Raw genomic sequence first — 27541 nt, forward strand, 5'->3', positions numbered from 1 at the left:
TTCTGTTTTGATGTTTGTTGGTTTTCGTAACCAGTCTCCTCTACTTTCTATAGTAATCTCATCATTTCTGGTGGTAGTAATGTAATTGCTGTTTTGTTTTGCTTTATTTTTCTCCCGCTGCTTTTTATTATTTTGATGGGGTTAGGAGCGCGTAAGTTTCTACACAATGCATAGCCAGATAAACCGCTGAATGAAAATAATGTCTGTTGTGCAAAAGATGCAAAGATTACGTCATAATTATTCCCCATCATTTATGCGCTACTTCAGTGAGTGCAGCATGGAATTAGTATGTGTACTCAAATGGTGACGAGTGAAATTAGGGAACAATTTCACGCGCGTTTTGTCCTAAGGATTTGGACAAAACGCGCGTGAAATTATTCCTTAATTTCACGAGTATACCATTTGATTACCTATTAATATCATGGGTGACGAATTACGTTAGCAATCTTGGATTTTTGACACGTTTATCCTAATAATAATAATAATAATAATAAAATATTTATATAGCGATTATACTTTTCAGTGCTAAGCGCTTTACAATGCTTCAAAAAGGTCTGAATAAAAAGTAAAAATCCTAAAATCATTACATATATATATAGTTTACATAGTCACAAAAATACAAAATAAAAAACCTAAGATAGATCATAGACTCGTTTAAAAAGAAAGGTCGTCTATTTAGATTTAAACTTATTTACATCATCGATGGATCTAATGTCAATAGGCAAATCGTTCCAGAGTATAGGGGCAATGACTGAAAAAGCCCTGAAACCGTACGTCCTTAAGTTATAGGGTTTAATAATAAGACGCCACTTGTCTGAAGATGATCGAAGGTACCTCGCAGGTTCATAAACATGGATTAGTTCAACCAAATAATCAGGAGCTTAATTGTTGAGTATCTTAAAACAAATAAGTAATTATATTAAAACAAATAAGTAATTATAGTAAATAGTAATTATCCTGGATCGTATCGATCGACAACTCCACTCTCTCAAATGTTTAGACCTTAAATTTGGCTTATAAAGTTCAGAATTTTTCAGACTATTTCGGCAAAATACCTGTTAGAATCCTTCTTGATGTTCTCTTATGTGTTAAGGTTTTCTAAAGCGTCTTTTTGTGCCCTAACATCTTCATTCACAGCATTTTAAAACTTCGTCGCCATCTTGACACTGAGACGTACGGAAGGGTTGCCATGGCAATTTTGTAATTTCACATGTGAAATTACAAATTAACGCTGAAATTTCGCGCCAAAATTAAGGAGTAATTCGTCACCTATGATATTAGGCTGATTATTCAATGGCTTTTGTTCTTAACACTAACCGCGCATGCTCAGCTAGTTGTCAACTTCCTGACCAGTCCACTCTCAGTCATTCGTGTACAAGCGGAGGAATGCAAACGTTTGCTGAATTGTCATGAAAGATAATTTTCACCATGGTTAATGTGTATAAAGGGTTTCGTTAATCGTTTGCCGCACGATTCTGACTTAGATATTGAACGCTACGTTTCAACCGCGTACTGCAGGTCCGTTATCAGGCGATAAAGTCGATTTACTGAGCGGGAGTATTTGTTCCACTGTGGTTGTTAGTTCGTGAATGGTTGCTGGGTTTAGTACCATCAAAGTATTGTTGGTACTATCAGAGGAGGAAAATGTGCCTTTAGCTGTCCGCAGTGGCACAGTCCCCTTACTGACTTATACTTATTGTAAGTTCCCGTATGTTCGTTGCTTTCGAAAACCTACCGCCCTTTTGTTGTGTCTCGGGTGCAGTCCCTACCGCTTCTTGCATTGAGCTTTTTTCTGATCCTATCGACGCCACTAAAGGTGCCCCTACTTTCTATCTATCTATAGGACCGGTGAAAGGATTTGTTACAGGGTTTTCAGCCTTGATTTTACTGCCGTCTCATTATAGCCATTTTATAACTGGCGGTCGGTATTTTTTAATGCTGGTTTATTGATGACTTTCAAGAAAATCATATATTCGTGATCATCCTTAGAATAACCCTTAAGCTTGCTTGAAACCCCATGTAAAAATTAAACTGAATCGCTTTCCAGTTTCTTTGTCTTATCCCTTACGGATTAAAATTCATTAGCTGGTGTTACTCAGTCTCCTTCGTTTCACTGGCAGCTGTTTCTGAAAAGAAAAAAAAAACAAACAAACAAAAACAGAATATGGATTAAAGTTTGGTCTTTCCCCAACTGTTCCTGCGCATGCGTGCACAGGATATCAAACTTTTTTGCGCGTATAAGATTTTACCTGCTTTGAAAGCAGAGGCAATATATCCCATAATGACAATAATAATAATAATAATAATATAATAATAATAATGACAATATCCCTGGAATTTAGTTTAGTGGCAAAATGCAACGCGCGTTTCATTAAAAAAATCAACTAGTCAGAAAGTTATATGCGATCCTGTCGATGTAACTGATTTCAGTCTCAAACTAGCGTCAGGGCTGACGTGCAGGGGGGGGGGGGGGGTTGGGGCCCGGACCCCCCTGGATCCTCCACTGGTATCTCCTCTCTTATGAGAATGGGTCCTTTGTTACTGATCAGTCATGTTGACTTGTTAGAAGTGAAATACCACTCTGCTCTGGAGGATCCCTAATAAGTTTTTTCGGGTTTCTCTTATTTGAATCTCGTGATTCGGGATTTGAAAGCAAAATCAGGGCGAGCTTCGGGTTTGTAAATATGCGCGGGAGGTGGGATGCCAAAAACCCCCGTCGTGATTACGGGATTGCACGAAATTTTGAATCAAGATTACAGGATTGAAGAACTCTATTGGGGACCTCGCTCCGGAGAGTCTTGTCGCCCAGGTCGTTTCTTAGTCCTTAACCTTTTCTGTTCCTCATGACTAACCAGCTGTAAGGGTCTCACTACTAACAGCTTACCGGTGGTGCAACACTTTAAAGTTTTCAGGAAGCATTCCTTGCCAGAATTCTCCTTTGTACCCGCTGGGCAGGCAGCTGCTTCTTTATAGCAACCCTCATTTGTTCCCAAGCATGTAAATCCTGAGAAGAAATTATTCTGTGATAAGTTTACCTCGACAGTATTCGCTTGGGTAACACCCGGCTAAAACATGTGAGAATAAGAAATTCAAAAGAAAAGAAGACCAAATGGGCGAAGTTAAGCGTTATTTGACCACTTATTAAAAAATAGCTTCTGAGACAGATAGGCTAAAAGAACTATAATAATTTTAATTTCGATAAAGGAGTTGCCATTGAATTTTTCTCCCGCTCTCTTCTTTTTCCTTCACTGAATTATTTACTGAAAAAAAAGAGCGTGCAAAAAAATATATTTCTTGTCAGCTCTCAAGATCCACGTCCACCCTTTTGCCGCACCCTAAGGTAAATTTGATCCTCATCCCCAGGTCACACTCTCATTTGGAGCCTAGGTTACTGCCAGTTCAGTGTAGCAAGCCTCTTTCTCAACAATCCCACGAAGAAATAAAAGACTGCAAACAGCCCATTTTAACAGGAATTTAAGGTTTTCCTGGCCGCCAATTAAAATACTTCATATGGAAAAATAATCTTTTAAGGTGCACCATGCTGCTGGCGAAAAAACATTTTATCGTCATAACGTTTTTAGCCTCCTTCTCAGCCGTTTCGTCTCGTCAAAAAGACTTTGTAGGAGACCATACCGTTTTGGGAAAAAAGGGATCTTAAAGTTTTCCTTCTTCTGGCCTCTCAAAGAGGGCAGTTCAGTTTAACCTTTAACAAGTCAAAGAAATGAATTATTAAATAATAAGCTTGAGTTGAATACTGGTGGCTTTTTTCAAACTTGTGGCTGACCCATATAGTTTCTCATTTTTAATTACTTACTGGGGAACTCAATCCACGTATAAGCCGGTAAAAAGAAGTTATAACAAAAAGTCAAATACTTTGGCGCCCAGGCAGGCTTCACACCAATCTGGAACAAAGCAAATTATACTGTGAGCACAGTATCATTTTATATAAAGAGAAAAAAAATCCAGAATAATTTTTCGCATGTACGATCGTAGGCATGCGCACTTGTTTTATGGTTATCTAGGGTACGCGATTTCTCGTCCCCAGAGCCACTGGGCTTAATTTGTAACGGACGACACGTTTCAAGAACACGCTCCCCCCGGAACCTGCATTAAACATGTCAATCTGTATCAGTTGGCCATTTCCCAAGGATGACTGTGGTTTGACTGTGATCACTTACGGAATCAAAGCCCCATACAGCAGACACGCCATTGGATACCGTGTCATCACGCATAACTTCAAATCCCCACACTGCTCCAACATCTTCGGCATAGACTTTAAAGTCGTCTACACTACAGGGAAATTTGAAAAGCATTGAAATTTACAAATTTATCCATTTAAACCAAGATATCATTATTATTGACTTAGATTCCGTGTCTGAAATGTGGGCCGTTCACAGTCCCTCCACCCCGTCTCTCTTCCCTGCGCCCTCCCCCCCCCCCTCCCCCGCCCCCCACGGGTTAGGAATGAAATAGCGGCCATGTTGGTTTACAGTGTCAATTCTGTGGAAGTTGAACTCTTTTGCTACGTAAAAGCGTCTTCTGTCCCACTAAATTTGCATCGGATTCTGGCCCCTTGTGTAACAATGCTCCGTAGACTTAAAGAAATTGTAATATATACAGCATGGGCAGTGTTTTTGCAAATTCTAAGGAATATAGCGTTTGTCTTTTTGTTTTTAGCTAACCCTGTTATGTATAGCTGTTGATCGATCAGCCTAGAGGAAAAACTGCCCTCTGTGCGTAACCTCTACAAAAATATAGAAAGAGTTAGGTTATGTTCGTGCCGACACGGAAAGCTATTGGCTGTGCGAACACCTATCCGATATGTGACTCTCCACTTTAGGAGATCGGCGCGCACAGCAACTTCGCTCCGTTACAGCAACTTGTTTTTGAATTAAATTATACCACTTTTAAAACGAGAAGGGAGCAAAAGTCGAAAATTAATTTGTTCGGCACGCGCCGGTCAGCTATTCCTGTGCCCAATAACAACCCTTGAAGTCTACTCAATCGAGTTTCATAGTCGTTTCTAAAGTGGTGAATTATACCCTAATTACCCGAATATATATTGTCAGTTGAAGGCCACAATAGCGTGCGAGACTTACGCTCCTTGTTGAAAGTCATCTTTCCCAGGGTTATCCAAGAGCAATGTCCTAGTGAAGCCCTTCTGACCAAGTATTTTGATCCAAACATTGGCGTTTGTGCCAGCCATAGCATTATCTGACGTACCGGTTTTAACATCGTACGCTGAAGTTAGAAGAATACAGTATCATATTAACTAATGCAATCTCTAAACTGTTACTGAGTTGCTTTGTTCGTAGCCTTACCACTTACCCATAGTAATTCATTCAAAGTTTATGCTGTAATATATAATTTCTTAAGGGGGAGGGGGGGGGGGGGAAGGTGGCCCGGAAGGATTCTCCCTACAATGGACTATACGGGGAGCCTCCGCCTGAAATGGGTACCTTTAATCAGGCTTCAGGTATATGAAAGGTTGGGGATTTCACTAGTGAAAGTATCTAAAAGGGTAGGAAATCTTTCATTTCGGTTTTTAGTATGACATAAAATTGCTACAGAAGGATTTAATGCTTGTGAAAAAGTCGAGAACATTTTCTGGTTTTGTGATTTTTTCATATTTAAAAGGCAGTACATTTATAGAAGTTATAGGGACACAAAGTTATAAACTATGCAAGTAAAGTGAGTACCATTGTCAATGGAAGGTATACGAAAGGGTTGATGTTTCTGTCAAAATGGTATATAAAAGGGTAAGGGCTTGGACCTCGGGGCGGAGTCCCCCCGAGCGGGTGGAGCGGGCAGGCACGGTTTTAATACTTCTCATTTCAGTGTGTAAAGTTTGTATATCTCTTTGCAATGGGTATTTAGAATGGAAAGACAAAATATTACGTAGATAGGTATCGCGTAAGAATGTGCTTGAAGAAATAATAAAGCAGAAGTGGACAATTTTTATCTTATCAAATTTATTATAGCTCCTGTTTAACTGTCTGTATGAGAATGGTACGTTAGATGGGTAAGAAAAGCTTGGTCCACGCCCACATTTACAGGGGCACCTACTCCCCTCTCACATGAAAGTGTCCCTCGAGAAATTTCAATTATGTACCTACCAACTAACTTTGCATGAGTGAAAGAAATTATAAGTACCAACAGGGCGAACAGAGAGTACTTCATGGTTTAAAGACAAAACTGAAAAAAATAAGACAAAAAAATTCATTCTTCCGTCGTTAAGAGTTTGAAAGTTTAAGGAACAAGTTATCATTAACTTCTTCTTGCATGTACAACAGCTTTTTACTAATTGTGAAAATCTTCTGCTGATTGGCGCTGTTTTCATTGATAAAATAAAACTTTTTCATCAGAAAACTTAGCCGATTCCTAACTGCTTTGAATAAATTGAAGTCGGCAGGAAGTACACTCCCAAGTACGTTCGGCAGACCGTTTATGACACTTTGCAGCTTTAATGCTCTCGCTAAACCATAGAACACGTGGACGAATTGTTATTGACCTGAATTTAAGAGGAGCATACTTATCAAGAATCGTAGACAAGGTAAAGTTGAAGGGCAGATAATAGCTATGAGAGCATTAATTTGGAAAAAAATTATAATAAAATTGTCAGAAATAACAAAGAAATATAATTTAACTAGAATCCAGGCATAACTGACACCACATTCCACACGTTATATTTTGTAGTTGTTGTTGTTTTTATAATCTCTTTTTCTCCCAGCAGAAATTATTCATTTAATTTTAATTTATTCAAACCTGAGTTAGGCTTCTGGTTATGACAATAATCAAAAACTTCGCCGCATTGCTTTTCCATTTGTAAAATGTGAAAGACTCTAGCTGATTTAAAATGTGAAACGTACCATTTGTAGTAAGATGTAAAACACTTCCTGGCTAAGACACTTCTTTAAACAGACGGGAGGGCGTTTTATGCTTATATGCCATGACCATTCTTTCTTAAGTGGTAATATGTTCTGTTCGCGCTTATTAGTGAATCACTCGTTAGTTATTTCTAAAGAATCCCACTTAAGACTTAAGTACTATTAAGTACTAGTTGTCTATTTTGCTACTAAAAGGTCTGTATTTGGGTCAGTTAATGCAGAAAGACAAACCCGCTTATTTAAGATGAAGACTTAACAGCGGGAAATGAATTGAATTCTCAAATCGTGACACATTCAGTAAGTATTTTGCCTTAAAAGTCACTAGTGCTGGAACTGTTTTTCTCTATGGTTATCCTAAATTCACTCGATTTCACAGTTGAGCGTGCAGCCACCCTCTCATTAGCTTTCACGTGCAACAACTGGCAAAATTTTTGTTTACATTTAATACATCATTTTCTTTCTTCTTCTTATTTTTTTAAAAAACGCTCTTGTGAGCAAACATAAAGATATGAGGACGAGGCTCGGGTCAGGGACAATTTCATACAAATCACTGTATTTTGTCTACCCCAGCCTCCAGTTGGTGCCTTCCCTTACAGGAATGCGGGAAAGGTTTATGAGCGGAAATTAAGCACATAGGGCCAAATATTTAAACGTAGTTTAGCCAGTGTTTAACAAAACCGCGTTCTAAGTCATTTTCAATTTGCCCCACGATTTTATCTAAAAATCATTTATTGTGAACAGTTCTATGAAAGCATAAAGAGAAGACTAGAAAAGCATTTATCTTCTTAAAACAATCCACCAAAGAAGAGATCTGGATGTTCAAAGATTTGGTAAACCGCGGCTTAAGTTACTGGTTCATACTTTTCCCAAAGGGGGACGGCCTAATTGAATTGAAGTTCGGCTGTGTACTTACCGCTCCCTGTAAGATGCTTCAAAATTAATATTGGAAGCTTCGGTTCTCGCAGGCAGAAATGCTCTTCACAATGAGTTTGTAACATTCAAATGCATTGTATTCATAAGGTGACAAAAAAAAATCAACTATCATATTTTAATGTTGTACGTCCAATGAAAACGAAGTGCTTGATGTCCTATGCAAGTATGTTATCGTACATAACATTTCCTTAAAAACCTTTGTCATAATTTATAATTATATAAAGGTGGATTGAACAGAAATTGGGCAAGGTTTTGTACCTAAAAAGCAGTTATAGACTGGAAATGCCATTAGTCAAGTTTTAAGGCAGAATTTTCTTTGTCATCTCTTAACGGTACGTAAGCGATGCATGAAAGAAAAAGAAGTCGTAGTAAATTATTCCTTGCAACGATAGCGTAACACTCTTCCTCAGATTCTTTAAATTAGCTTTGCAGTTCTTGATTGTCTCAAACTTTAGCGCTGGATTTTTTGTGTTTTTGCTCCTTTTAACTAATATTTTTAGTACAGTTTTATGCCTGGAGATGTATACACCGTGATAATGTAGTACATTGAGATCGCGTTGCTTTGGTGACCATGATAGCCAGAATATGACGTTCTCCGGCATTGTTGCTGCAATTGGTTATGTAATGTCGCGGATGAGAGTGCAGACGTATGGGTCTTTAGTTTTTTGAGGAGGAGCCTTGTAAAACTATCCCTTTCAGTCCACATATATTCTTAGTTTATTAACAAATCTCATTTTCAGTGAAAAGCCGCATATAAGAACCCTACTAGGACATATAGCTATAGGAGAGACCACTGTTTACACTTTGTTATTCAAATTTGCAACGAATGAAAAAAAAAGAATGTTTTTGTTTCGAGAACAAATGCGTTGCGCTTCTGCAGGTTGGCACATTGATATGAACAGGTGACGTAAGCGGGAGTATCGCTATTAAGGTTCTTAACTCGTTAATCCTTATGTTCTTTACACAGTTACAGTTGAGTGTAATGGCAGAGAACAAGAGGTGGGGACTCTGGAGAATAGGGACGGGGGCGGGGGTACGGGAGGGGGGAGAGGGAAGGTGGGAGGTGGGGGATCCTGAAAGGGGTGAGAAGAGAGAGAAAAAGCTACGGGGTGCATGATTATTCAACAGCAATGCTTAATATTTTGTAGTCCAAAAGGGCTATGAGGAGGGAGTGACGAAAAAAGGGGCGGGAGTCGGGAAGTTCCCCCTTCTAAAATGTCTTCATAGCTTATCTGCAACGACGCCGATCTACAACGTAAAAATAGTTGAACATTTTCAGCCCCTGACATGCAAGATAATTCATTCCCACAAATTAAAGTGGCGGTCACCCTCCCCTACCCCTACCCTTCCTCTCTTATTGATGCGATCCCCATGGAAACCTGTGAGGTTGCTTAAAATGACCTCCAGTTTGTCTGCCATCCTCTAAAATCTGATGCCATTACCAGAGGGTGTCCTTACTCCTGGTTTAATTCAGGCAAAACTATACCGAATAGCTTTCCATGCCGAAACGAAAAACTATATATCCGGTATTGTATGAACACTTATCCCGATATATGTGACTCTTTACTTAAGAGATCGACGCGGGGCAAATTCGTTTTGTACAGATAGACTTTAGTCCCTCGTCCTAAATATAGCCCGCGAGACCTCTCACTCACTCGGCCACTTCGCGGCCTAAAAAACTCGCTGCTGTGAAAGCGAAACTCATGAGCTCGACTTATGTGGCAAGTCTACGTTACGGGAATCGCACAGAAATCACCGTACTTATATGTGTGAACAGAAACTCTATCTGGTAAGGTTATCGTGCTGGCGCGAAACATGAACATAGCCTTAATCTCATTATTCAGTCTAAGGGGAAATACGCGGTTGAATGAAACTATGAATTGCAAAATAATAAGCTGAACATTTCACAAGGTAAAGCTGTGCATGAAGTTTGTTTTTTTATGAGAGTAACAATTTTACGAAAGTGATAACGCATGATAAATCACGAAGTCATCAAAACATAGATCCACGAATTGACACACCTATAGGCGAGTCAAAACTGGATTTAAAAAAAGTAATAGAGACTTTCATTTACATGACATTACGTCCGCCATATTGGTGTCCCAAAACAATCAAACGGCAGCCATGTTGGTGGCCGAAAAAAGTCCTGCGAGAGTTGAACTCTTTCCTTATAAAAACGCTTACTATTGTCGCAATATATTTGCATAGCTACTGACCATGAGTGAAACGCTCTACAGAAAATTAATGTAACTCTAAAACCAAACCAGACCCTAAAATTATGTCATAAAATGACACGACGTCTTCTTACCATTTCGTCATTCAGTTACGCCGCGTCGTTAACCACTTTCTACACTTCAGCATGTTCTCCAGTCGAAAATGTCTTTTTGGATGCGGCTTTCTCCAGGAATATGTCTCAAGACGCCTCAGTGAAATATGGACTGCACGGTCACTGACTGCAGCTACACAAAATAAATTTGTTTTTGAATCTATCATCGGTTTGATTCTCAGGGGACATGTTTTTAAAACCGTTATTAACAGCCTCGGTAGTTAACAAATCGACCGCAATCAGTTTCCATGGTCTACAGTCTCACAGACCATAGCTCTCGACCAATCAGCGAGCGAGGATTCGCTCAGTTATTGTAAAACACGCGTTTTATCGCTCATTCGTGCTTCAAATGATTATAAATAAGTATTGTTTAAGGTTGTGAGCGACACCCTTTTTTCTGATTGTTATGCATTTATTTAAGTCGTATGCGCGAAGTACAACGACAGATATCGACAGGTTTACGACATATTCATAACTGGATAAAAGATGAGCGCATATGTCTTTCCGCAAACTTGGACACAAAATCACGATTTCCCAAGGTACAACTGTGGCTTAAGGCATCACAGTTACGCGCGATCTACCAAACCAGCCGAGATAAAAGCGTTTTAAATGACTGCCAGCACCTATAAAGGTCTCAAGAAAGCTAAATAAAGACTATGGAAGCGGATTTCTTTTCGAAAGTAACAAACTCACTCTCGTTTGATTTCTTGTTATTCTGAACACTTTTCAGAAATCGGAGCATACGCATTTAGGGCCTTTTTACATGGAGGTGGGGGACCCCAGGTAGGTGAGGTAACCCGCTTAGGTGTGGTCGCCCGCCTGTCCATATAATCTCTCATTTCAATTTGATCACGTTTACATGATAGGTGGGGTGACCCGCCACATGTTACCTCACCTATCTGGGGTCCCCCACCTCCATGTAAACAGGCCCTTAGTGTGAAAAACTCCTTTTAGACATCATTGATGTGGTGTCTGATTATCCCTTGAGGATAACTATTTTGAAGTATCGAACTAAAACAAAAAAACCTTGGGGATGGACCATTATTTCTCTGGGGGGAGGGGAGGGGGAGAGGGGTTGAGGAATTTTCTTTTGCAAATGAATTTTTTTAATATATGCGCCGCTTCAATCATTTTTTTCCAAAGTCACCATCTTGAAAACAATTTTTATCCTGATTTTTTCTTTGGTGCTAAAACAATCAACAGTGCTATATGGCCACTTATTTTGTCCATATTAGCTCTTTGCTATTTATAGTTTGTGCGTTCTTTATTTGTCCTTTTTTGGCTGCTACTGACGCTAATGAAGGGCATACGACAGGGAATAGGCAAAAGGAGGTGTAGGGTTTTTTCAATTTTTTTAAACTTAACTAGTAGGAAGCCCTCTGCGGACTGTAGCTGTAAAACTCGTTTCGTCTAACAAACTTAAGGTAGACTTCTTCAGGGAGTTGAAAACATTATTAAAAAAATATAATTTCAAAAAACTGTCAACCTCTAAAACAACAAGAAGGGTAATTGTTACCCTGTCAAAGTTTGTCTAGAGGGATGGATTGAATCCGACTCTTTTTGCTACTTTTACTTTTTACTAATTGTGAACATCTTCCGCTGATGGGTGCTGTTTTTATTGATAAAATGATACTCATGCCGGGATTGGCTATAACTTTGGCATAGATAATGGCGCTGAATCAAAATTTGTCAGAAATAAATCGTCCTTAACTTTTAATATTGTGTTAATAAGTCACGTGTTATGTCACGTAACCATTTTGCTAAAAATCTTAAATTATTGACCAATTGGCGACCGGTTTAAGAAAAGAAATCTAGCAATAACATTTTTCTACTTCATATTAAATATTTCTAACACTTCACGTTCGAAATGACCGTCCATTGCACTTCAATAAAAAATTATGAGTGAAAACATTTTAAATGCCCAACTTTAATCTTGAATTATTTAAAACTTTAATTTTAAACTTCGCGTACATTCATTCCAAACGTAGAAAGTTTTGTATGTTCATCGTCTTTCAGAAATGCAAATTTGTTTATCCAAACAAAGTAAATTCGCCACCAATTCGCCAATTTCCTTTATTTTCAATTTTTGGTCACGTGACATGTCACGTGACCATATATCTAAACGCTAAGGCACAAGGAAACCTCAATATTTACCTTTGGAGAAAAATTCATTTTGTTCTAGGTCTCCTAGCGCGAGATACGACTAATCATTCATATGCTCCGAACACATCTTTGACCCAGGCGTTGAACCCCTTGAGTGGATGAAAATATTTATTCATTTTTATGTGGCGTAATTGACACACATTCCACACCTTATAGTTTGTTGTTGTTTTTTCATCTCGTTTTCTCCCAGCAGAAATTATTTATTAAATTTAACTCTTTATTTTAAATTCGAGTCAGGATAACAATGATTTTTTAAAGTTTTTGGCAATACTGAAAAAACTTCGCCGCATTATTTTTCGATCTTTAAAATGTAAAAGACTCGCGCTAACTAAAAATGCGAAATGTATCATTTGCAGGAAGATATAACGAAGAAGACTAGATCAGCATTTGCCTTCTTAAAATAACCCACCAAGGAAGAGATCTGGAGGTGAAAGATTTCGTAAATTGCGGTCTAAGTTAGACTTCGTTTAAATAACCGACCCATACTTTTCCCAAGGGCGACGGCCTAATTGAATTGAAGTTCGACTGGGTACTTACCGCTCCCTTTTAGATGCTTCGAAATCAATATTGGAAGCGTCGGTCCTCGCAGTGCAGAAATGCTCTTCACCATGAGTTTATAAGATTCAAATGCATTTTATTCATAAGGTGACAAAAAAAAGTCAACTATCATAATTTAATGTTGTACGTCCGATGAAAACGAAGTGCTTGATGTCCTATGCAAGTATGTTATCGTACATATAACATTTCCTTAAAAACCTTTGTCATAATCGATAATTATATAAAGGTAGATTGAACAGAAATTGAGCAAGGTTTTGTACCTAAAAAGCAGTTATAGACTGGAAATGCCATTATTCAAGTTTTAAGGCAGAGTTTTCTTTGTCATCTCTTAACGGTACGTAAGCGATGCATCAAAGCGAAAGAAGTCGTGGTAAATTATTTCTTGCAACGATAGCGTAACATTCTTCCGTAGATTTTTTAAATCAGTTTTGCACCTGTTGATTGTCTCAAACTTTTTTATTGCTGGATTCTTTGTGGTTTTTTTTCCTTTTACCCAATATTTTTAGTACAGTTTTATGCTTGGAGATGTATACACCGTGATAATGTAATATATATTGAGATCACGTTGCTTTGGTGACCATGATAGCCAGAATATGAATATGTAGCCATGCACAATATGTCCCGGATGAGAGAGCTGAAGTACGGGTCGGGTCGGGTCGGGTCGGGTCGGGTCTTTAGTTTACTGAGGAGGAGCCTTGTAACACTACCTGTTTCAGTCCACATATATTCTTAGTTTATTTACAAATCTCATCACTAAAGAGCCGCATATAAGAACCCTACTAGAATTTAAGGCTATAGGAGAGACTAGTGTTTACACTTTGTTATTCAAATTTGTAACGAATGAAAAAAAAAAAAAAAACGAATGCAAAAGTGAAATCTATTCGCAATTGTTTTCTCCCATTCGACAGCATTACCATATTTCGGAAAGATTTCAGAAGGCAACCAAGATAAACTATATGCTAAAGTTGTCTTACAAGTTATTGTCAAATCATATCGACAATAACGATGAAAACATGCCCCGTAAAGGAAGCCATAACCGCTACAACTTTACCATCGATTTTTTCTTTCAGCTTTTTCCTCTTCAGCACTGACTGAAAAATGCATCCATTTAACGCCTCCGTTGTGTTGTTTATATTTGTGGCTGTAACTCAGGCTATCGGTGAGAAGTAATATAACAAACACTAGAAGAAGGGTCTCATCACATATCAAACAACGAGAAGGACGATGAAACTACAACGTGTAGCAGAGTAGAAAGAAATTTGAGGGTTTTTGTTGTCTAATAAAAATGATTCGAATGTTTCGAAAAAAAATTGAACTCACCGCCGCCCTCAAACGAGTCTTACATCACATATCTAAACATAGCATGATTCATTACTTCCTTTGCCCTTTTTCCCCACTTAAAATTGTTCACCAGATTTGTAAAGACTGCAAAGGAATCACCACCCAGTCAGAACAGAACGCGTTCCTTTATGCTTTTAAGACTGAATGACCTGACTAAAACAGGAATTCAGTTTCACCATAATCCCTTGAAAACAATGTAATTCTTTCTCATGCCTCGTTGGGGTGGTGAGAATACCTGTTATTACATGTAGGGACAATTCTCCACTCCAGGGTTGTTTGGTTCTCCTGTAGTCCATGCAGAAAATGTGGCTGATACCAATGCTCCATCGATCCATTTAAAATCATTGTTTCAAGTGGTTTCCATTCCAAGCCATGGTTCTCCACTTTTCTCCATCGGGGTTGCCACATTAGTTTTCTTTTTCTGATTTGAGAAAGGGCAGGTCGGCATCTGACAATCTTCTCGAGCCTTCCTTTTGTCATGCGGTCTGTTGTTGTTATGACATAGTAACAGAAGGCTCCTCGTTTAGTCCAGCCCTGTTCACAAGCTACAGGAGAAAATGATATTGAAGAGGGGTTAGTCTTATTCGTTTTATGACCAGTTCATTATTCTAAAAACATGGCTAAAAATAACGGACACCGAGCCCGCGACGTGCAAGCGGTATTCGCCTTAGAAGGAAACATATCCAGGTTCACGAACTAGGGGAGAAAATGATATTGAAATGGGGTCAATCTTATTTGAGGTTATGAGGGAAATAATTTTAGTATTTCTTGAGTAGTTCTTGGTGTTGAATAAAATTTGAGACTGGCGGTAATCACAATGAGGCATTGATTTCTTTAAATGAATCTATCATTACTTCAAACATCCTAAACTATCACGACAGGATATCATTTCAGAATATGAGTAACATAAAACGCAACCAACCATTCCGCTATATGTCTTGGTGTTACTAAAAACTTTGACATAGGCTAGTATAAGATAATACCTTAGCACCATGTGAGTTTGTGGTAAACATCGTTCTTACTACATCTACTATTATACCTAATCATCTGAATAGCTGACGTTTAAGTTAAACGATATAAACTTGAGTAACAGAAGCTCTAGTTGTCGAGGAAAAAACTAAACTTAGTACTTACTCTTCGGAAGTAGGCTGTTCCGGAGCTCGCCAAATGTAGCAGCGTTGAAAAGACGGGCAGAGAATTGACTGTGATGGGTCATTTCTGTGACCAATTTTAGCTGTTTTTCTTGTTTGAAGGAGAAAAGCCACCAATTGTAATCAGCATGTATTGCTTGAGGATTACATAACCATTTGAACTGTCCTTTTAATGGAGATTTCGATAGAAAATTGAGCGACATGATTTTTATGGCCTATGCATAGTTAATTACATGCAACGGCGATCAAGCTTATCAGACTTCTTTGTTAAATGTGTTTGTTAGCTTTTTGGACCTGACCTTGCACAACGTTCCATAGCATTCCTGTGATTTGAATTTACTGACCAATCGGAAACGCTTCATTATTTATTCTGACATTATTTAATTTGTTAACAAAAAACCAAAGAAAGAAAAGGAGTGGTCAATATAAATTTCAGCGCAGTTGTTTTCGTCTTTGATGTTTGTTGGTTTTCGTAACCAGTCTCCTCTACTTTCAATAAAAAATCTCATCATTTCTGGTAGTAATGTAATTGCTGTTTTGTTTTGCTTTGTTTTTCTGCCGCTGCTTTTCATTATTTCAATGGGGTTAGGAGCGCGTAAGTTTCTACACAATGCATAGCCACATAAATCGCTGAATGAAAATAATGTCTATTGTGCAAAAGATGCAAAGATTACGTCATAATTGTGCCCCATCATTTATGCGCTACTTCAGTGAGTGCCGCATGTAATTAGTATGTGTAATCAAATGGTGACGAGTGAAATTAGGGAACAATTTCAAACGCGTTTTGTCCAAATCCTTATAATTTCCCGAGCCTTTAGGCTCGAGATTCCCTAATTTCACGAGTATACCATTTGATTACCTATTAATATCATGGGTGACGAATTACGTTAGCAATCTTGGATTTTTGACACGTTTATCCTAATAATAATAATAATAATAATAATAATAAAATATTTATTTAGCGATTATACTTTTCAGTACTAAGCGCTTTACAATGCTTCAAAAAGGTCTGAATAAAAAGTAAAAATCCTAAAATCATTACATATATATCTAGTTTACATAGTCACAAAAATACAAAATAAAAAACCTAAGATAGATCATAAACTCGTTTAAAAAGAAAGATCTTCAATTTAGATTTAAACTTATTTACATCACCAATGGATCTAATGTCAATAGGCAAATCGTTCCAGAGTATAGGGGCAATGACTGAAAAAGCCCTTAAACCGTATGTCTTTAAGTTATAGGGTTTAATAACAAGACGCCACTTGTCTGAAGATGATCCAAGGTACCTCGCAGGTTCATAAACATGGATTAGGTCAACCAAATAATCAGGAGCTAAACTGTTGAGTATCTTAAAACAAATAAGTAATTATATTAAAACAAATAAGTAATTATAGTAAAATAGTAATTATCCTGGATCGTGTCGATCGAGAACTCCACTCTCTCAAATGTTTAGACCTTAAATTTGGCTTATAAAGTTCAGAATTTTTCAGACTATTTCGGCAAAATACCTGTTAGAATCCTTCTTGATGTTCTCTTATGTGTTCAGGTTTTCTAAAGCGTCTTTTTGTGCCCTGACATCTTCATTCACGGCATTTTAAAACTTCGTCGCCATCTTGACACTGAGACGTACGGAAGGGTTGCCATGGCAATTTTGTAATTTCACATGTCAAATTACAAATTAACGCTGAAATTTCGCGCCAAAATTAGGGAGTTATTTGTCACCTATGATATTAGGCTGATTATTCAATGGCTTTTGTTCTTAACACTAACCGCGCATGCTCAGCTAGTTGTCAACTTCTTGATCAGTCCACTCTCAGTCATTCGCGTACAAGCGGAGGAATGCAAACGTTTGCTGACTTGTCATGAAAGATAATTTTCACCATGGTTAATGTGTATAGAGGGTTTCTTTAATCGTTTGTCTCACGATTCTGGCTTAGATATTGAACGCGACGTTTTGACCGCGTACTGCAGGTCCGTCATCAGGCGATAAAGTCGATTTACTGGGTAGGGCTATTTGTCCCACTGTGGTTGTTAGTTCGTGAATGGTTGCTGGGTTGCGTACCATCAAAGTATTGTTGGCGTTATCAGAGGAGGAAAATGTGCCCTCAGCGGTCCGCAGTCGCACAGTCCCCTTACTGACTTATACTTACTGTAAGTTCCCGTATGTTCGTTACTTTCGAAAGTCAACCGCCCTTTTGTTGAGTCTTGGGTGCAGTCCCTACCGCTTCTTGCATTGAGCTTTTTTCTGATCCTGTCGACGACACTTAAGGTGCCCCTACTTTCTATCTATCTATAGGGCCGGTGAAAGGATTTGTTACAGGGTTTTCAGCCTTGATTTTATTGCTGTCTCATTATAGCCATTTTATAACTGACGGTCGGTATTTTTTAATGCTGGTTTATTGATGACTTTCAAGAAAATCATATATTTATGATCATCCTTAGAATAACCCTTAAGCTCGCTTTAAACCCCATGGAAATTAAACTGAATCGCTTTCCAGTTTCTTTGTCTTATCCCTTACGGATAAAATTCATTAGCTGATGTTACTCAGTCTCTTTCGTTTCACTGGCAGCTGTTTCTGAAAAGAAAAAAAAAACAAACAAAAACAGAATAGGGATTAAAGTTTGGTCTTTCCCCAACTGTTTCTGCGCATGCGTGCATAGGATATCAAACTTTTTTGCGCGTATAAGATTACCTGCTTTGCGAGTAGAGGCAATATATCCCATAATGACAATAATAATATTAATAATAATAATAATATTAATAATAATAATATTCCTGGAATTTAGTTTAGTGGCAAAATGCAACGCCCGTTTCATTAAAAAAATAAACTAGTCAGAAAGTTATACGCGATCGTGTCGATGTAAGAATTTGAGTCTCAAACTAGCGTCAGGTCTGACATGCGGGAGGACCCCCCTGGATCCACCATTGGTATCTCCTCTCTTATGAGAATGGGTCCTTTGTTACTGATCAGTCATATTGACTTGTTAGAAATGAAGTACCACTCCGCTCTGGAGGATCCCCAATAAGTTTTCTCGGAATTTCCCTCATTTGAGTCTAGGGATTCGGGATTTGAAAGCAAAATCAGAGCAAGTTTCGGGTTTGAAAATATGCGCCGGAGGTGGGATGCCAAAAACCCCCCTCGTGATTACGGGATTGCACGAAATTTTGAATCAAGATTACAGGATTGAAGAACTATATTGGGGACCTCGCTCCGGAGAGTCTTGTCGCCCAGGTCGTTTCTTAGTCCTTAACATTTTCTGTACCACATGACTAACCAGCTGCAAGGGTCTCATTACTAACAGCTTACCGGTGGTACAACACTTTAAAGTTTTCAGGAAGCACTCCTTGCCAGAATTCTCCTTTGTACCTGCTGGGCAGGCAGCTGCTTCTTTATAGCAAGCCTCATTTGTTCCCAAGCATGTAAATCCTGAGAAGAAATTATTCTGTGATAAGTTTATCTCGACAGTATTCGCTTGGGTAACACCCGGCTAAAACTTGTAAGAATAAGAAATTCAAAAGAAAAGAAAACCAAACTAGGCGAAGCTTAAGCGTTATTTGACCACTTATTAAAAAATAGCTTCTGAGACAGATAGGCTAAAAGAACTATAATAATTTTAATTTCGATAAAGGAGTTGCCATTGAATTTTTCTTCCGCTCTCTTCTTTTTCCTTCACTGAATTGTTTACTGAAAAAAAAGAGCGTGCAAAAATATGTATTTCTTGTCAGCTCTCAAGATCCACCTCCCCCCTTTGATTTGATCCTCATCCCCAGGTCACACTCTCATTTGGAACCAAGGTTACTGCCAGTTGCAGCAAGCCTCTTTCTCAACAATCCCACGGAGAAATAAAAGACTGCAAACAGCCCACTTTAACAGGAATTTAAGGTTTTCCTGGCCGCCAATTAAAATACTTCATATGGAAAAACAATCTTTTAAGGTGCACCATGCTGCTGGCGAAAACACATTTTATCGTTATAACGTTTTTAGCCTCCTTCGCAGTCGTTTCGTCTCGTCAAAAAGACTTTGTAGGAGACCATACCGTTTTGGGAAAAAAATGATTTTAAAGTTTTCCTTTTTCTGGCCTCTCAAAGAGGGCAGTTCAGTTTAGCTTTTTAACAAGTCAAAGAAATGAATTATTGAATAATAAGCTTGAGTCGAATACTGGTGGCTTTTTTCAAACTTGTGGCTGACCAATATAGTTTCTCACTGATTTAATTACTTACTGGGGAACTCAATCCACGTATAAGCCGGTAAAAAGAAGTTATAATAGAACGTCAAATACTTTGGCGCCCCGTAAGGCTTCACACCGATCTGGAACAAAGCAAATTACACTGTGAGTGCATGTAACTATCCAACTTTGGAAACTAAATTTTAAAACTAAGCTTCATTGCAGGTGAGGGTCAGCGAGAAAACACGGTATCATTTTATACAAAGAGAAAAAAATCTAGAATCATTTTTCCCAGGGGCCATTTCCCAAGGATGACTGTGGTTTGACTGTAATTTATCACTTACCGAATCAATGCCCCATACAGCAGACACGCCATTGGATACCGTGTCATCACGCATAACTTCAAATCCCATTGGTTTTCCAACATCTTCAGCATAGACTTTAAAGTCGTCTACACTACAGGGAAATTCGCAAAGAATTGAGATTTACAAATTTACCCATTTAAACCAAGATATCATTATTATTGACCTAGATTCCGTGTCTCAAATCTCGGCCGTCCACAGTCCCTCCAACCCGTCTCTTTTCCCTTGCCCCCCCTATGGGTTAGGGGGTGGAGACGGCAGACATCTCAGACTTATAGCGGAGCACCATGGGTAAAAACATTGGGTAACCTATGCATCCGAGAAATTTTGGTGACGTCACGTGACCGTACGTCCGCCCCACCGCCCGTCCATTCGCACAACAGGCACAACAATCTAAAATAACTCAATCAACAGGTATGGCAACCCAAATGCAACGGAAAGAAAATCGCACGGCCGCCGGGAGGTTTTGAGATGAAAAAAACAACAACAACAAAGTCGTGTCTTTTTTGACGTTATTTTTATGTTTACACCCACGTGGATAACAGAGAAAGAGCTAGAGCGAGTGACTGAAAACAAAGGAGACGAATTCCGTTGGAAGAAAAACATGAAAATTTCATAGCGGCGGTGAGAAAATGAGAAATGCTAGCGGCCAGCAAGGTGAAAATGAGCGGCAGTGAAAAAATAAAAGCGAACATGAACACAGGAAACAAAATCTTTGTTAATCACATACGACAATTTCTCTTTAAAAATAATGTGTAACTAAGATGTTTGACGTTTTAGTCTTACCAAACTGCATTGTAGTCGTGCAAAACAACGGCAAAAAGAGACAAAAAGCGTGCTGCACGTGCAAATTTGTTTTTTTGTTAATTAGATCTATTGTTCTTGATGTCTTTTCACTGCCGTCCCCGTTTAGCATTACACGATTTAGTTTTTTAAGTATTATTAACCAGAGCTTTGCTTTTAGCCCTGGCTAAATCTATATATCATATAGGTTTCCATCAAATCTTCCCATTCGTCCCCATCACCTATAGCTAGATGTCCTGGCAGGGGCGGTTGAAAAGTTGCGGATGATCATATGAAAACTAGCCCGGAGAGCGTTTTTTTCTTACACGACGCCGTTTTTATACGACGTTGGTTTTTTTGAAACAATGAAATAGCGGCCATGTTGGTTTACAGTGTCAATTCCGTGGAAGTAAATCTCTTGCTTCGTAGAAGCGTCTTCTGTCCCACTAAATTTGCATCGGATTCTGGCCCCCTTGTGTAACAACGCTCTGTAGACTTAAAGAAATTGTGGTCATATTAAACTGTGTTGCTACTTCCGTGGAATCAGGAAAAACAAAACTTTGGTATGATCAATTAAGCAGTTAACTCTTTAAGTCTCAATAGTGACCAGCGTCAAATTTCACCTAACAATATCCATATGTTACCAAGAGAAATGGTTATGAGTTAATAAAATGATCACTAAAGAGAAAATGCTTTGATCTGTTAACAAACTCTCTCAACTAATTCTTTGAGAAAATGTATAAAGATCAGTATGGAGAATTTATATGTGGATATTGGTGCTTAAAGGGTTAAAGAAAATTCAGGGGGTGTCTGCACACACGTGCGTATCTGAAATCATGTCAATGATACTATATGAAAAAAGATATGTGCGATCCTTTCACATTATCTCTGTCACTCTATCCATAAAGGAGATAGTAATATACACTGTATGGGCAGTGTTTTTGCAAATTCTAAGAGATATAGCGTTTGTCTTTTTGTTTTTAGCTAACCCTGTTCTTGTATAGCTGATGATCGATCAGCCTAGAGGAAAAACTGTTTTCTGTTCGTAACCTCTACAAAAATATAGAAAGAGTTTGGATATGTTCCTGCCGACACGGAAAGCTATTGGCTGTAGCGAACACCTATCCCATATGTGACTCTCCTCTTTAGGAGATCGGCGCGCACAGCAACTTCGCTCCGTTACAGCAAGCTTTGTTTTTTAATTAAATTATACCACTTTTAAATCGAGAAGGAGGCAAAAGTAAAAAATTAATGTGTTCGGCACTCGCCGGGTCAGCTATCCCTGCGCCTAATAAAAACGCTTGAAGTCTATTCAGTCGAGTTTCTTAGTCGTTTCTGAAGTGGTGAATTACACCTTAATTACCCGAATATATATTGTGAGTTGAAAGCCACAATAACGTGCGAGACTTACGCTCCTTGTTGAAAGTCATCTTTCCAAGGGTTATCCAAGAGTAATTTCCTGGTGACGCCCTTCTCGCCTTTTATTTTGATCCAAACATTGGCGTTAGTGCCAGCGAAAGCATTATCTGTCGTACCGGTTTTAACATCGTACTCTGAAGTTAGAAGAATACAGATCATATTAACTAATGCAATCTCTAAACTGCTACTGAGTTGCTTGTTCATAGCCTTACCACTTGCCCAAAGTAATTCATTCAAAGTTCATGCTGTAATATATTATTTCTTTAGCGGACGGGGGGGGGGGGGGGGGGGGAGGAAGTGGCCCGGAAGGGTACTCCCTACAATGGACTATACGGGGAGTCTCCGCCCGAAATGGGTACCTGTTATCAGCTTCAGGTAACTGAAAGGGTAGGGATTTCACTAGTTGAGGTATATAAAAGGGCAGGAAATCTGTCATTTCGGTGTTTAGTATGACCTAAAATTGCTACAGAAGGATTTTATGATTGTGAAAAAGTCGAGAAAATTTTCTGGTTTTGTGATTTTTTCATATTTAAAAGGCAGCAAATTTATAGCAGTTAAGAGAGATACAAAGTTATAAACCATGTAAGTAAAATGAGTACCATCGCGAATGGAAGGTATACGAAATGGGTGAAGTTTCTGTCAAAAATGGTGTATAAGAGGGTGAGGGGTTGGACATCGGGGTGGAGCCCCCTCGCGGGGGGGGGGGGGGGGTGGGGTGTAGCGGGCAGGCACGGTTCTCAGAGGTGTAGCCAGGATTTTTGCAGAGGTACGCACAAATTTCCGAATCCCCTCTCCCCCGCCCCCAACCCAAACCTTTAAAGCCCCAAATCTTATTGTGGTTCCTTGATTAAAGGCGAGGTTTCGTTTTAAGCCTAAGCGTTTTTTACTTATATGAAGTGATGAAATGACGTAAGTTGTAAAATTCTTGCGCCTTTTTTTGGATTATCGACTGAAAAACCTCAATCATTTATCACTGATTAAGCTTACGAGCTAGTATCTCAGACTTCTATTTACTTTTAATTCATGGCGAGCCGCAAGCCTTAGCGACCGAAATATGGGGGAAAATTTGTCCCCCATCTGACCAGAAGGCCATTGTTTAAATTCAGCCAAGCATGGACCGTTGACAGCTTGAAACCATACTTGAGCAGAAATGCGAATCTCCTTTCGTGGCCTCCTGTGAAGCTTTATCGGACATTATCTTTCAACCGCTCATTTTAGCAGACAATACTAAAAAGCTGATGAGACGAACACAACTAAAAAAAACCTAATAGAATGAAAATCGCTCCAAAACAGTGCATCAGTTGGAAAATTTGTGGCGGTGTAGAGGAGTTTTGCAAGAAACAGGGAATCAATCACCTCAGAATCAATATGCATTTATTTACCGAAGATGAACGAAGTGCAGCGATTTAAATTTAATAGAATTTACCTTAACTATAAATTCAAATAGTTTTTACAGTAGCTTTCTCTGGGGAGCAGAATTTAAATAGGAGACTTCACCGGTCTTTTCTCAAAAAAGGGAATAGTCCCGCTTTTAATTCTGCTCCCTCGAAATTTATATTTCTAAATCTAAGTAGCTTCTTTTTCTTTTAAAAAAGTTTTACGGGGGAATCGAAATGAATTTTGGTTGATTGGTTGCGTCTATCGCGGTTCCCCCCTATTTGTTTTTTTTAATAAAATACCATTGCACGAACGGTCTCTATTATTTTTCACGAGCCATAACCAACCAAGTTCCCTTGCACTAAGCGAAGGCGACACACCCGATCGCTTGCTTTTTCAGGCGACTCACCCAGAAGAGCACGTGCAGACGGAAGTTTGGTCGTTGTTTAGCTTTGTTTTGAATCACCCAAAGAATAAGTTCAATTACGAATTCTAAGCGTCTAGTTGAAATACAATCTTAGCAAGTCCCAAACAAAAGAAAAATATATTTGGCAAACCGTTTTCCAAGACTATTTTACCTTATAAACTTTCCTAAGGCCTAGTTTTTTTACAGAAAGATTCATCTAATATGCACGTTTTACAAAGTCTTCTTGCACTAAGCGAAGGCGACTCACCCGATCGCTCGCTTTTAATCAGGCGACACACCCAACATAAAAGCACGTACAGACTACCCTGAACCATATTCATGAATTTGTTTTGGGTGAATTATATCAAAGCTCTCTGCTCGTGAAAAATAATAGAGACCGTTTGCGCAGTCGTATTTTATTAAAAAAAACAGGGGGGTGAACCGCGATGGACACAACCAATCAACCAAAACTCATTTCGATTCCTCCGTAAAAATTTTTAAAAGAAAAAGAAAGCTACTTAGATTTAGGGCCTTACAAATAACGAGCAAACTTAACACTCAACCCCCTCTCCTTGAAGTGCCTTAGGTAGGTCGGTAGGGGTATGGGTAACACGAGCGTCTGATATTTTTAACGCGTTTCATTTAATTTTTGATCAAAATAAAAAGCTTTTATGAGGTTTATACTTGGAATAACCCTTATTTATGGTTTTGTAGCACAATTTGCTACCGGTGGGAGTCATTTTCGCCTATTTGATACTAGGAAAACGATTATTTTCATAGGCAGAGCTCCGTCCGGCTGTGTTGCGAACGCATGCAACTACGCAATATTACGCGATAATTACTGGCTTTATTGTAAGTGATTTAACTCTAAGATAATTTTCTCATTTATTGAAACAAAGATCTGAGCATGAAGTGATCATGACCCCTAGATCATGATGAAGCATTTAAACATCGGCAACAAGCAAAACAGTTGAAAAAAGATCAAAGATATAGCAGTTTGGCCGCTACTTGTGTATGTGTATTATAAAACACGGACGTCTATAATTTTCAACACATTCCTTTGTTTATCGAGAAAATGTCGCACGAAATTAATAGAGCTTTTCGACTTCTTTATTAGGGTACTTTTTGTAACACAAAATTGCCTCCAGTGGAAGTTGTGCTGGGCCTGTTTCTTTCTAAACAGGAGCTGTACGATCGGGAGCGCCACATTAAATTTGGCGGGCATTTAGGAAGTTTTGGCGCCGATATGTTCGAAGCAGAAATAAATAAATTAAAGGAAAAAAATCAAACACTGTGCTTACCTTCAAGGAGTCTTACGATTAATCAAGTAATTGTACAAACCAGAATTAATGTGTCGCAAGGTAAACCTACTGATCTAGGGCTGAATTGGCCTCGCATTTGAACCAATGTGAAGAAGGAAGGCTGGCCATCTCCGGTTTTCAAAAGAGAAGCTTGAATTCTCCTAACCTGTCCGATCTGTTCAAATGTTCTTCCAAATACCAATCGCTTCTAAGGGAAACGATTTTGATCTCGAATCAACACAGAAAACGGCAAAAAGTAACCCACATATACTCCATACAATGATGGCTTGATCGGGCTGATCCGATCCGGAGAATAGTTGAAAAGACCGCGCTCGACTTTATTTACATGTATTTACCCCGCCTAGTATTGTTTTAACCATATTAACAGACAGTTGCGAAATTTAGAATTGTTTCATCGCCTCAGTGAAGATCACTACCGATGACAGCTAATCTGACCCCTGCTAACATGCACGAGATCGGAGGTAAAATTCTAACAGGAAATTGAGCATAGCAACCGTCACTCAAGATAATTAATAAAGGGACTTTACGCGGCTCCTCATGCTTCTGCTTACCACGTTGTATATGAACGCCTGTATTTGGCGTTTGCTTAATTTCGCCGTGTTAAGTTCACTGCGAAGACAGGCCGAAGTGAAAACAACGATTTCACGCTTTATATCACGCAAGCTTGCTATCTGCGCATTGTTTACGATTGAGAGTAAATGAATTGAGTGAAACTGTGCTTTTTTCATAATCATCTTTTACATATTCGCTTTTCTATATTATTATCGTTTTTTACTTTTTTACTTTCGACTTCTTCAGGTACGTACGTGCGTATCCTGTACTCTGTACAGGTAGCTACGCCATTGGTTCTCATTTCAGTCTGTAAAGTTGGTATATCTCTTTGGGTGTTTAGGATGGGAAGAGAAAATATAGGTAGATAGGTATCGCGTAAGATTGTGCTTAAAGAAATAAAGTAGCAGAACTGGACAATTTTTATCGACGTATCAAATTTATTACAGCTCCTGTTTAACTGTCTGTATGAGAATGGTATCTTAGAGGGGGTAAGAAAAGCTTGGTCCACGCCCACACTTATAGGGGCACCTACTCCCCTCTAACATGAAAGTGTCCCTCGAGAAATTTCAATTTTGTACCTACCAGTTAATTTTGCATGAGTCAAAGAAATTGTAAGTACCAACAGGGCGAACAGAGAGTACTTCATGGTTTAAAGACAAAACTGAAAAAAACAAGACACAAAAATTTATTCTTCCGTCGTTAAGAGTTTGAAAGTTTAAGGAACAAGTTATCATTACTTCTTCTTGCATGTTCAACAGCTTTTTACTAACTGTGAACATCTTCTGCTGATTGGCGCTGTTTTCACTGATAAAATGAAACTCCTGTTGGGATTTTTTCGTCAGAAAACTTAGTCGATTCCTACCTGCTTTGAATGAATTGAAGTCGGCAGGAAGTACACCTCCAAGAACGTTCGACAGACCGTTTATGGCATTTTGCAGCTTTAATGCTCTCGCTAAACCATAGAACACGTGGACGAATTGTTATTGACTTGAATTTAAGAGGAGCATACTTATCAAGAATCGTAGAAAAGGTAAAGCTGAAGGGCAGATAACAGATATGAGAGCATTAATTTGGAAAAAAATTATAATTAAATTGTCAGAAATGACAAAGAAATAAAATTTAACTAGAATCCAGGCATAACTGACACACATTCCACACGTTATATTTTGTAGTTGTTGTTGTTTTTATAATCTCTTTTTCTCCCAGCAGAAATTATTCATTTAATTTTAATTTATTCAAACCTGAGTTAGGCTTCTGGTTATGACAATAATCAAAAACTCGCCGCATTGCTTTTCCATTTGTAAAATGTGAAAGACTCTAGCTGATTGAAAATGTGAAACGTACCATTTGTAGTAAGATGTAAAACACTTCCTGGCTAAGACACTTCTTTAAACGGACGGGAGGGCGTTTTATGTTTATATGCCATGACCATTCTTTCTTAAGTGGTAATATGTTCTGTTCGCGCTTATTAGTGAATCGCTCGTTAGTTATTTCTAAAGAATCCCACTTAAGACTTAAGTACTATTAAGTACTAGTTGTCTATTTTGCTACTAAAAGGTCTGTATTTGGGTCAGTTAATGCAGAAAGAGAAACCCGCTTATTTAAGATGAAGACTTAACAGCGGGAAATGAATTGAATTCTCAAATCGTGACACATTCAGTAAGTATTTTGCCTTAAAAGTCACTAGTACTGGAACTGTTTTTCTCTATGGTTATCCTAAATTCACTCGATTTCAAAGTTGAGCATGCAGCCACCCTCATTAGCTTTGACCTGCAACAACGGGAAAATCTT

The 27541-nt window shown here is 38.6% G+C and overlaps 1 protein-coding gene across 4 annotated transcripts; it reads right to left on the bottom strand.

The window, feature by feature from the left end:
• Positions 1-1678: 1678 nt before the first annotated feature.
• LOC140946968 (polyunsaturated fatty acid 5-lipoxygenase-like) lies at positions 1679-26749 on the bottom strand. Of its 4 annotated transcripts, none has more exons than XM_073396057.1 (7): positions 7801-7883; positions 6117-6195; positions 5100-5241; positions 4179-4290; positions 3815-3902; positions 2885-3004; positions 1680-2126 (listed from the first exon to the last, which is right to left on the bottom strand). In XM_073396057.1, the coding sequence occupies exons 2-7, from the start codon at positions 6178-6180 to the stop codon at positions 2092-2094; spliced, it is 561 nt and encodes a 186-aa protein (XP_073252158.1). In that variant the 5' UTR covers positions 6181-6195; positions 7801-7883; the 3' UTR covers positions 1680-2091. The 4 variants fall into 4 exon arrangements, with proteins under 4 accessions (XP_073252159.1, XP_073252158.1, XP_073252157.1 ...); XM_073396056.1 differs by lacking the exons at positions 2885-3004; positions 3815-3902; positions 4179-4290; ... (1 more) ...; positions 6117-6195; positions 7801-7883 and adding exons at positions 18671-18790; positions 19585-19672; positions 19874-19985; ... (1 more) ...; positions 26333-26411; positions 26613-26749 and having other exon boundaries at positions 1965-2126; XM_073396055.1 differs by lacking the exons at positions 1680-2126; positions 2885-3004; positions 3815-3902; ... (2 more) ...; positions 6117-6195; positions 7801-7883 and adding exons at positions 17641-17938; positions 18671-18790; positions 19585-19672; ... (2 more) ...; positions 26333-26411; positions 26613-26749.
• Between the last annotated feature and the right edge of the window lie 792 nt (positions 26750-27541).

The sequence above is a fragment of the Porites lutea genome, chromosome 8 (genome assembly GCF_958299795.1).
Source record: "Porites lutea chromosome 8, jaPorLute2.1, whole genome shotgun sequence".
Lineage (NCBI taxonomy): Eukaryota > Metazoa > Cnidaria > Anthozoa > Scleractinia > Poritidae > Porites > Porites lutea.

Excerpts from the sequence above, each read along its gene's own strand:
- LOC140946968 (XM_073396058.1), bottom strand. The coding sequence starts at position 6,180 with ATGAAGTACTCTCTGTTCGCCCTGTTGGTACTTATAATTTCTTTCACT. Across the intron at positions 5,242-6,116 it reads CACTCATGCAAAGTTAGTTG|CGTACGATGTTAAAACCGGT; the intron begins GTAGGTACATAA and ends TTCTAACTTCAG. Across the intron at positions 3,005-3,814 it reads TACGTGGATTGAGTTCCCCA|GATTTACATGCTTGGGAACA; the intron begins GTAAGTAATTAA and ends ATTTCTTCTCAG.